The sequence below is a fragment of the Euprymna scolopes genome, chromosome 20 (assembly GCF_053919585.1).
Source record: "Euprymna scolopes isolate OS-2025 chromosome 20, ASM5391958v1, whole genome shotgun sequence".
Classification (NCBI taxonomy): Eukaryota; Metazoa; Mollusca; class Cephalopoda; order Sepiida; family Sepiolidae; genus Euprymna; species Euprymna scolopes.
The window spans coordinates 64,499,019-64,511,036 of NC_136501.1; the positions used below are offsets into that span (position 1 = coordinate 64,499,019).

General features: G+C 31.1%; 1 protein-coding gene across 15 annotated transcripts in view; it reads left to right on the forward strand.

The window, feature by feature from the left end:
• Positions 1-12,018, forward strand: part of LOC145241450 (mitogen-activated protein kinase kinase kinase 15-like) — a 391,615-nt gene that overhangs the window by 253,347 nt on the left and 126,250 nt on the right. For all 15 annotated transcript variants that reach the window (XM_080104421.1, XM_080104425.1, XM_080104411.1 and 12 more), the window contains 3 exons: positions 3,019-3,084; positions 6,489-6,589; positions 10,613-10,681. In XM_080104421.1, coding sequence (XP_079960547.1) covers positions 3,019-3,084; positions 6,489-6,589; positions 10,613-10,681 — 236 coding nt within the window. The remainder of the gene's footprint in view (positions 1-3,018; positions 3,085-6,488; positions 6,590-10,612; positions 10,682-12,018) is intronic.

The window sequence follows — 12,018 nt, forward strand, 5'->3', positions numbered from 1 at the left end:
GACAATGTTATGCTTATAGTCATCGACCAGGATCGAGTAGTGACAGATTTCCTCGCAAAAGGGTACCACAATTACAAGAGCTTATTATGCTTTACTTTTGGGAAAATTAAAAATAGCCATCAAAATTAAGAAGTTGGAAAAACTGGCACAGGTAACCCCCCCCCCTTCTCCCGACCTTTCACCTCTTCCCAGCCATGAAGTTGTTTTTGTAAGAAAACCATTTCCCTGATGATGCAGCCTTGAGGTGTTCCATAAAAACAGTCTCCAGAACTGCATTAAACAATGGTAGAAATGTGTAGCTCTTCATTGGTTCCTATGCAAGGAAAGACTAACAAACATGCCAAGTTTTCTTGCTCTATTGCTCTGAGAAGTGGGTCAGAGGTATGACTAATTGAACAGCCCTCATATTCTCAAACTCTTATTTTATGCCGGATTTATGACTCCTACTGTTATTACTCTCTGTCTATTATTGTTGACGATGATAAAGAGAATTAAAAAATTAGAATAGTCTATTATAAACAAAGGAACTATCACTACGAACAGTAATACTATGTAACCTATGGAGAGGGAGAGACAAGGAAAAGAGATATAGTGAGCAAAAAAAAAAAAAAAAAGCTAATTTGGATTTTTTTATCCATGTGTGAGCCGCTCACACATGGATAAAAAAATCCAAATTAGCTTTTTTTTTTTTTTTTTCATGGTTGATATCGGCAAAATGAAAAGAAAAATGAGGGAAAAAAATGTAGTTGAGTTTCAGAAAAAAAAACTGATTTTGTTAATTTAATAAAAAAATAATATTATATAACATTATATTATGTTCTAAATTCTATAAGTAATTGCAAAATAATGTTTGCAATGATGTGACCCATCTCTTCTATTTATTTTCTTATATATTTAATTGGTTTTGTAAACTAACATTTTTACCTGATTCACAAAATCTAACCCAAGCTCAATGAGTAATTCAACAGGTCACATTTATTTTTAGTATATATGTCCTGGAAATAGTGCTTCAATATGACCTAAACTACATATGATGACAACAAAATAATTTATTAGTTTGTTCTCAAGCATGTGGCAAAGCTCTTGAGAGTATGTATTTGGATTGATACTCACACACACTTTCTGAAAATGTCAAAGTAAATTGACAGAGGAAAAGTATATATTGACCGGGGAAAAGTTATTTTGGTGCTTATATAGTATTAGTCATGAGTGAAAATCGCATTTCAATAGATTTACTTAAAAATGAGAAAAAATGATCAAGTAGAAGATTGATTAGAGCTTTTTATTTTTTCTATATATATAAAAGGCAAAATGTGTATGTGTTAGTTTGTATGTGTGTGTCTGCCAAAATCTTTTGACAGACACATTGGACTATAACAAAATTGGTATCGTTAGAAAAATCAATCTCTCGAATGAGAAATATGTAAAAATTGGCCAAAAAGATTAATTCTATCTGGGTGAACTGGGCCGTTTTTTACAAGGAGTCACGTTTTGCGTCGCAATTTTTGCAAGTCATACGCCTAGCAATCTGAATGTATGTTTAAAAAACGTTTTTTCGACCCATCATGACATCATAAGTCATTGCGGCCGTGACAGCTGGCACATTAGCAATTTTCATCTCTTTTTCCTTTTTCGCATCACAGGTTCGAGCTTGCCTACTGCGACTTTTTTTTTTTTTTTTGCGGTCGCATAGGCACTAGCTGCTATTTTAATTGAAACAAAAGTTGTTTTGATTGATTTTTTTTTTTTTTTTTTTTTTTTTTTTTTTTCAGGGGGTGGGGCTCGATATTCTTAGTATACCAGCTTTCTCTCCACCCGGGGTAATGCCGGATATCCATACTAGTTAAAAATAAAAATAAGTCTTATCATTTTATTGATCAACCATTGATAAGAGTGGAAGTACCTGTAAAGCAGGGGAGATAAGTCAGTCTATCATATAACCAATTACAAATGAAAGCTGTGGCATAATCAAACTACTATTTGAAATAGAAATGATTTTTAATTAAACTTGATCCACTTTTTATAATTTTTGGTGGGGATACTTATTTCTGCATGATACATAAGTATATCAAAAAGTTCTTACTTGAAATGCAATTTTCATTTGTGACTAGTACTATATAAGCACTATCATTTTTAAATATAACATCCTCTGCTTTTGTTTCTTTCACACAAAGTCCCATGCTGATCTAGTACTTGACGATGAAATAATGGAAGGTTTACTTGCCAAGTTCAAAACTTGAAAGAAATGCTATGGAAAACAAAGGCATAAGAGTGAATGTTACTAACTCAATTTTCTGTGATACTTGCAGGCATTGGGTACACAAGGAGTACAGTGGAATTATTGGAAGGTTGAGAGAGGACAACGAGTTAGTGTTCAGGTCAGGAGTGAAGATCAGTCCCAGAAGTTTGTCAAAGCAGGGTGCTTCCTCAAGATGAGAGCCGTTCATTTCAACTGGGGCCAAGTTGGGATATGAGCGTTGGTGGTGAAAAGATAGAGGTTTTGGATGCATTAAAAGTAACTAACCATTTTTTTACCCCATTGTACCATACACTTCAGATTGGAGGAGAGAGAATCAGAAAGATCCTGGTCTTTGTTGGTCTTTGAAGTGTTGCTATAAATGGTAGTATCATCTGCATAGATGTCAACAGATGACTGTAGAATATGATTTGAGAGATTGTTAATGGTCAGGAGAAGATGATACCCATGATAGATCCCTGAGGCATGCCAGTGTTAATACCATGAACTTCAGATTTTAGCCCGTCAACAACTACTTTAATATTAAACCTATTAGAGAAATAATTTTATAATTGAGAGGACATTTTCAGTTGTTCCTGGCTGGAAATCTTATGCCGAATCCCGTAAAATGTTTTAGATATGTCAAGAGCTATTGCTTTAGAAACAGAGCCATCATCAATAGATTCACTAATATGCAAAGTATATATATATATATATATATATATATATATATATATATATAATGTATTGTTACTTATCAAATTTTACTTTTTATTTTCTAGGCAGATGTTTGGTCCTTTGGCTGTACAGTTGTAGAAATGGCTACTGGAAAACTACCGTTTACAGAGGTAATTTCTTTTTTAATTATTAGATAGTAAGGCTCTGATTGGTTTAGCAGGGTCAGGTGAGAAGAGAAGGAAATTTGAAATAGTTACAGGCAAGTAGTCTGTTGGAAAAAAAATAAATGAAGTTTTCTTGTATTTAAAAATTATGGAACGGTTGGTAGAATTTTCGGAAACCATGTGTTCTGCCATGCAACAACAACAAAAGCATTGGGGAGAATGGAATAAATTGATTCAAAAACAAATTGAATTATTGCAATTACAATACCATCATCAACAACAAATTCAATTACAACAACAACAACAGGAGCAGCAGTTAAAGATACAAAAGCAAATATTAAAACAAGAAACCAAAATGTATTAACGAAGCAAAGAGAATGCGCAAGATTTTTTTCTACCAAAATGGGTTTATTAATTCTTTATTGAAATTCCCTTACAAACCTATGGACAATAACTTTTTCAACTTACTTCAGAATGTATGAAAAAATTCTTTTGAAAAGGTGTCAATTGTGGTCTAACAAAGAAAAAAAAAATGTTAGAACAAAAATTAGGTGCTCAGGAAAATACAAAGAACATGAATTTCATCTGTGCCTAAACCTAAACGTAGATTTCATGAACAAAGCTTCTTTCTTAGAACTGCATGCCTGTGGAATTGTCTTCCGTTTTCCTGCTTTCCGGCTGACTACAATATGGTTGTCTTCAAGTCTAACGTAAATAAGTTCTTGATGAGCCGTTCCATATAAGTTAACAAATTTACCGAATTTTCATTACTAATGATTACTATATTGTCCAATTTCTACTGTACACTCTTTAATCCTTATCCTTGAGTGGCCTCTTGGCCTTGATAATGTGGTGATGCCTGTGTAAAAAAAAAAAAAATACAATTCTCTATCTATATAATAGCCAGGTACGTCCAAGGATGGAATACTGTTGCCACATCTGGGCAGGAGCTGCTAGAAAGGACTTGTCCTACCTTGATAGGGTTCAAAATAGACTTCATGGCCTCATGGGAGATGTCCTTTTCTCTTAGTTGCAACCTCTATCTCACAGAAGAGATGTTGCGAGTTTGTCTCTGCTTTATCGTTATTTCCATGGAAAGTGTTCGACTGAACTTCAATCTATGGTCCCCTCTCGCCAAACTTTCACAAGAAACACTCGTCTAGCTGAAAACACTATCAATAATTCCCCCCACTTTTTATCTATGCCTAAACCTAAATGTAGATTCCATGAACAAAACTTTTTTCTTAGAACTGCACGCCTGTGGAATTGTCTTCCGTTTTCCTGCTTTCCAGCTGTCTATAATATGGTTGTCTTCAAGTCTAACGTAAACAAGTTTCTGATGAGCCGTTCCACTTAAGTTAACAAATTTACCGAACTTCCATTACTGTCGATTACTATATTGTCCTTTTGACTACTCTACACTCTTTAACCCTTATCCTTGAGTGGCCTCTCGACTTTGATAAGTGGTGATGCCTATATAAAAAAAAAGAAAAAACTTCCCCAAAAAAACTGGATGATATTTCGTTTAAAGAAATGATTGAAATATTGTTGAAAATATCTGGTGAACATGATATGTTGTCAAGAAAGAAAATGAAGAATTTATTATATATGCCTGAAAGTAAATTCATAATGTGAATTATTCAGGATCAAGGAAGTTAAGAAAGACATGTTTAAATGTCTAATTTTTGTTCAGGGATTAATAGCAGCAAAAGATAAAGAAATATATTCGAGAATACTGTCAATGATTGAACAAGATATGAAAATAAAGCTACAAAAGGTTTCAGAGGAATGTCAAAAGTTACTAAATATAAAATGGGATATAGAAGAGAAAGATTGTAACGAGTCCGAAGGAAAGAAAAAAATTGCAATAATTTTACAAATGACTATTTTTTTTTTTTTTTTTTTTTTCAAAAATAAATTTTTATGAATGTGGCTTAAAATGGCATGCAAGAAGGGAAAAGATAATTTATTTCAACAAATTATGAATATGATGCTAGCTGATCTGGATTTTTTAATAGTATATTTAGATGGCATTCTGATAAAAAATAAAAAATGTGGAAAAACGTAAAATTCATATTCAAGAAGTATTCAAGAGAATCAAGAATAATGGGCCTTGAAAAATGTGAACTTGGCATGAACAAAATGGAATATTTGGGTCAAATAATTAATCATAAAGGAAGAAAATCTAACTCAAATAGGTCAGAAGCTATAAGAGGCATACTTAGACTAGCTACTATAACAAAATTACAGTTATTCCTAGGTTTAGAAAATTACTATAGTTTGTATATTCCAAAAATGCACAAATTGAAATGAATTACTAAAGAAAGGTAAAAAAAAAAAAAAATGAAAAAAGAATCAAGTATTTTAAAAAAATGGGTTTATCAATCTAGCTTTACGGTCTAAAAATGGAATTAATTGTAGCATCAGACAAATATGGTTTAGGAGCTGTACTTCTACACAAATTTGAAGATGGATCAACTAAACCGATTGCCCATGCTGTAAGGGCCTTACTTCCAGTGAAAACGAATTATAGTCAGATCGAAAAAGGTCTAGCAATAATATATACCTTTAAAAAATTTCACAAGTTTATTCATGGTAAGCCATTCATTCTATAAACGGATCACAAACCACTTATGTTGATTTTTTTTTTTTATTCAAAGAAAGGTATACATACGGTTACTTTTCTTGTTTGGGATAAAAAAAAGTATTAGTTTTTTAAAAATTAAATAACTTGCAAATAAAAACATTATTGAGCAATAATTTAATTCCATCTAGAACATACTTTGGGTCGGACTTATTTTCATATGAACACTAAGTTAAAACAAAGAGCAAATAACTCTGTATTCGTGAATACAAAGTTACCTTTCCTTGTTTAGAATAAAAATATTTAAAAAAAAAATAAATTGCAAGTAAAAACACTATAGGTAAGTACAGCTAAAGTAATTATAAAGAGTCTCTAAGCATGAAGGTTAAAAAAAAGTGTTTTTTTTAAATATAAAAACTAGAATCTTGATTCTGTGACCTTCATGCAGAGAAGGAAGAAAATAGTGGAAAAATAGGCCCAAGAATAATGTACTTGAATTCAGTAATCGTTGAACAGCGGACATATTTTGTTAAAAAACAAAAAAAATCATTGGTGTTTATGCCGAATAGCTGTCTGGGAATTTCAGTAAATACAAAGATTTCTAAAGGAACATAATAAACAGCTCATCAGAATTGATGGAAAAAAAAAAAAAAAAATTTGTTTTTAATCAAAATTCTCCCACATCGGTGCTTGCATTAATATGTATATCCATATAAATCAATGTCTTAATCCATGAAGTTGAAAAAAAAAAAAAAAAGGAAAAATGTGTACACTCATATTTTTTATGATTGTTTAAAAAAGAGATTAAAAAAATTTTCTTTTTCAGCTTGGTCTTCCTCAAGCAGCCATGTTTAAAGTTGGTTTTTATAAAATTCATCCTGAAATTCCCGAAAGCATGTCAGATTCAGCCAAAAATTTTATTATGAGGTAATGGTTGACATTATATATTCAATTTTTTTCTACTTTTTGATTGTTATAAATTTTACACATATAATTCAGTTTACTTAAGGAGACTAAAGAGTGAACCTTGGGTTTACTTTCGGTAACCTAGTAACTCTCATTTTCCTTTTATTCCTCACTTTCCAAGAGCAATATTTCTGATGAAGAATTGGTGTTTTCTGGGTTGGAATCTATCCATCTAGCACTTATTGTTAGCTAGTTTATTTAACTTGAAGTAGTATTTCAGCTTCTTACATCAAGTAGATTCATGCCTTATCTGGAGCAATTTCCATAAAAAAAAATTTTAGCATAGAATTCAGTATAGCCGCCAGCATTCGCTACCAGCTTTTCAAATTGTCTGGGAACCATATCAACTGATTACACTAGGAACTTTTTTTATTTTTTAATGAGTCGCCACTTATAACAGTTATACACTTTCCTCATAAGAATTACATTTCAATAATAAATTACAAGTATTTAATAGTTTGGGGAGATTAGGAGAACTATATTTTTTAAATCCTTAAAATATAGCAAATTAGAAAACTAATATTTCCGTTTAAATAGACACTTACATGCCAACCATTTTAGATGTTCAAATTGGTCACAATAAAATATCCACTTCTAGTCAACTTAAAAACATAATTAAACTTTTTAGACGCCTATGCAGAATACGGACGGGGATCTGTTTTTTAAACTATTCTGTATTTTACCTAATCTATATATCTATAAAAGTGAGCATATGTGTGTGAGGACACTTTTCAACCTATATACTCAACAAATTTTTGATCTAGTGACTTGAACTATTCAGATATATGGAAAACTTTTTAATCCGTTTTCATCTAGAAAAAAGGGCTGCTCAGGGGTCAAAAATGAAAAATTGGTATTTGGAGGTCACCGCATGTGCAGTTGTGAAACATGACAGTTCCCTTATGTTAAGAATAAGTAGGTTTGAAAACACTTTGTAAAGATCGTGACAAGTTGGTCTAATGGTTATCGTACTTGACTCACTGTCTTTAGGTTTTGGTTTTAGCTCGAATATTTTTTTTTTACTAACAAGAAGTGAACTGTTTAAAAAAACAATGTAAATGTTTCAGTTTCTTTCTGTTTCTTTTTTACTTCATTTTTTTTTTTTGTTAGAGGAATTTAACGTTACAGTATTTCTGTTTATAATAAATAAGAAATCTGCATTAACTAAAATATAATATTTATGCATATTTTATTACCGGGTAACGCCGGGTTGTCTGCTATTAATTGAATAAAAACATACAGCAAACACCCCGGTCTGTATTCTGCATAAGCACCATTTAAAATAATTAACACTGTTAATGTTTGTTTTTTTTTAAATATAAATAAAAAAAAAACAGTTTACTGAGTCGTTTAAGTTTAGTTTATGAAACCACAACATACTACTCAATAAACTGTTTTTTTTTACTTTGTAACATTTTTTTTTACTTCGTAACATTTTTTTTTTTACTTCGTAACATTTTTTTTTTACTTCGTAACATTTTTTTTACTTTGTAACATTTTTTTTAGTTTGTAACATTTTTTTACTTTGTAACATTTTTTTTATTTCATAACCTTTTTTTTTACTTCGTAACATTTTTTTTTACTTCGTAACATTTTTTTACTTCGTAACATTTTTTTTACTTCGTAACATTCTTCGTAACAATTTTTTTACTTCGTAACATTTTTTTTCTTCGTAACATTTTTTTACTTCGTAACATTTTTTTTACTTCATAAAATTTTTTGTACTTCGTAACATTTTTTTTACTTTGTAACATTTTTTTTTTACTTTGTAACATTTTTTTTTTACTTTGTAACATTTTTTTTTTTACTTTGTAACATTTTTTTTTTTACTTTGTAACATTTTTTGTACTTCGTAACATTTTTTGTACTTCGTAACATTCTTCGTAACATATTTTTATTTCGTAACATTCTTTTTACTTTGTAACATTTTTTTTACTTCGTAACATTAACAATTTTTTATGCTAAAGGTACTTTATATTTACGGACTATGGTTTTTCTGTTATGTTTTTATTAAATTGTTAGGCGTTTATGATATTATTTCATTAAATTGTTAAGTGAAAGTATAGAATAGTTAAAAATCTGTTTTCTTTGAGTGGACTAGCCATTCAGCATTGTGAACATTAAAATCTCCACAAATGTGAATATTGACAGAGGGATGAGCTGACAGGGTACGATCAATTTACTAAGTGATACTTTCAAAGATACTCCATCATTGTGTGGACAGTAGATGGCAAATATTAATGCTGTAAGTGCGATTTTGAGGATTGGATTTAGATGTGAAATTAGCATTTGATGCAGAAATCGGCTAAGGAAGCAGTTGAGTTAATGTCAGTTTCACATAAGAACAACAGGTCAGATTTGGTCTCCCATAATTGGATTTCAACGAAATGAAAGGTTGGAATGTAGACACCTGGTGTTAGAGAAAGAGACATTAAAGTTGGGGTTTATGTTGGAAGTTGTGATTTTATGTTTTTTCATGTTTTCTTTCTTTGAATTTTCATGGATTTTGGGATTTAGTGGAGGAGGTCAGCAGAGTTGTTTAGAATAGGCCAAGGGGAAGTGAGAGAGAGAAAAAAATAGGGACAAAGGAGAAAGTGAAAATTATTTATTAAATTGTTAGGTGAAAGTACAGAATAGTTAAAAATAAAATTAAACATTTTATTTTTTATTTCGGTTGATGGGGGGGGGGCTGTATTTCATTTTACTTTCAGTCAGTTTCCGTTTCTTACATGAACCTTTATTCTGAAATCCATATTCTTTCTGTAATCGGAAAGTATCAATTTGTTAGGTGACAGTACAGAATAGTTAACACCCCTTCCCTCTCCATGTTAAGAACGGCTTTCTGAATAATAAAATTATTTATTTGTGGAAAGTTAATGGAAGTACATGAAGTCATTCTTAACATGGCCAGTTTCACTTGACAATTATCAAACCACAATCGGTAAGCAAAGGAAGTATTTTATATCCGGTTTTATATCCGGAACCTACCCTGGCCATGCATCATTTTCGGTTATGGGAGTTATTCCGTTACACATAATCATCAGTATTTTTAGTATTGTTATTAATATTGTTGTTGTTATCATTATTGTCATTGTAGTTGATCCTGGTATTCTTATTAATGTTAATATTTTAATAATATTACTAATTTGATTTTCTACATTCTTCATATTTTTTGTTTTTATTATTTTGATTTATTATTATTAGTATTCTTTTTTTGGTTCTATTATTACTGTTATAATATTACTATCCTCAATATGATTGTTAGAATTATTTTTATGATTATTTGTCTTACTGTTATTAATATCATTAATGTTGTTGATTTATTTATTACTGGAAGGTGATGGTGGTCAAGTGGTTAATGACACAGACTGATGACCTGGGTGTCTCATGTTTGAATCCAGTTCGTTCAACAAAAATCATTCACTTAAGATGTTAGCAAACTTCACGTGGTCTCTCCCGTAATCTCTGATGTCTTTTTAGAAAAAATTCTGATTAGAAAAATACCGGGGAAACCAATGTCAACAATAGAATCTTTGGATTCATATGAAATGATGATGATGATTAGCATTACTTTGATCAATATGCTTAGTTCTATTTGTATCATTATGAGAATTGCTGTCAGTTGTATGCTTATTATTTATGTTATATTTTTCCTGACATTACTATTATCATTATTATTAAATTATTACTCTTCTTTTTCTTACTATTATCAATAATATTACTGTTAGTTGTAATAGTAGTACATTTTTTCATTATTGATCTTCGTATTAATATTGCTAACATCACTTTCATTTAGTATTATTCATCATGTATTCTATATTGCTTTGGCATTGAAATTTTGTCATATAATCTGATTTCCCGGGCAATGCTGGGATACTGGTAGGCTAGTTTTATATACTGTACAATTATAATTATGTTGTGTTATATTTTATTATTTTATATTTACTGAATGATTTTTTTTTTTTTTTTTTTTTTTTTTTGCAGCTGTTTCGTTGCGGAACCTGAAAAGCGTGCATCATGCGCTGAACTGATCAAACACCCATTCCTGGCTATGTAAGTTTTAACATAAGTTTTCTTTTCCTTTTTAGAAATAATTTCATAGACTTAAACATTTTCTTGCATAAATTATAGATGAAGCATCAGGTGGTTAGTTTATAAAAAAATTTAAATAATAAATTGTTTCACAGGAGCTCCAGTTTTGTATATAAATCTAAATCTGTGAAACACATTCTCATGGAATTGCTTTCCTGTAGATTACAATATTATCAAAAGGCATTTGATGTTAACGGTTAATGAGGTGGATGGATTGTCACTTGAATGTTGAAGAATATTAAAAGAAGATTGAAAATGCTTAACATTGAACAGTGTTTGATTATTTTGGGGGATAGTAGATGACAAGTATTTAATGACATTAGATTTTAAGATGACCATCTTGTAGTCTGCAGGGAGGCGGTTCTGTAGTAATGTTTTCTACAGACGGGAAGTTCATGGAAATTCGTCTTGGGAAAGAAGGAATGTTCTTTTCGGTTGAGTTAGAAAGGCAAGGTCTTGCTATTAATGCTGTACAAGGAGGAACCAGAAAATGGAGATCAGTTGAGCACATTTGATGGAAATAACAATAGGGTAGAGAAAAACCAGCAGTGTGTCTTCTGTGAGAAAGGGACTATAGAGAACAGGAGAGATCTTTACCCACTAGATTACGAAGTCTATTTTGTACTTTATCAATGCCAGAGAGAGTGCTCTGAACAACACCACCCAGATATGACAGTTGTATTTCATCTGACTTTTGTATAGGATTGTGTGTTTCTGGTGTGGTAGAATGATCCAAACATATAAAACAGCAAATCCTTCTTGGAGTTCATGTATTAGATCTATTGCTTTTTCTGCGTCTTTTAAAGTCAGTTCTGTCACTCTAAACAATTTCTCAAACCTGATGCTATTCTCTATCTCTGCAAATCTAATATCAGACCATGTATGCAGTACTGTTTTCATATTTGGGCTGGTGAATTTCTATCCCATTTAAGGGTTCTTGATAAGGTGCAGAAACCTATATGTAATCTTTCTTTTCCATAACTACTATTATGGCATGTGACCTTTAGAATTGTCTGATCTATTACCTGCTTCCTTTGTTCCAGTTCATTTGGCTCATTGGTCTTCACCAGTTTGCTGTTTTGATACCTTATTGTAATACAGCGTCCTACTTTAGTAACTTTTTTCCAAGAACAGCAGACTTGTGGAATCACCTTCAACCCTTATCCTTGAGTGGCCTTCAGGCCTGGATTAATGTTGATTCCCAACTAAAAAAAAAAATTCTCTTCCTGTTTTCCTCCTTCCTTTAGCTTTTGTCTTTTCAAAACTAAGACCAACAAGCATCTCCTGTCTTTGCGATA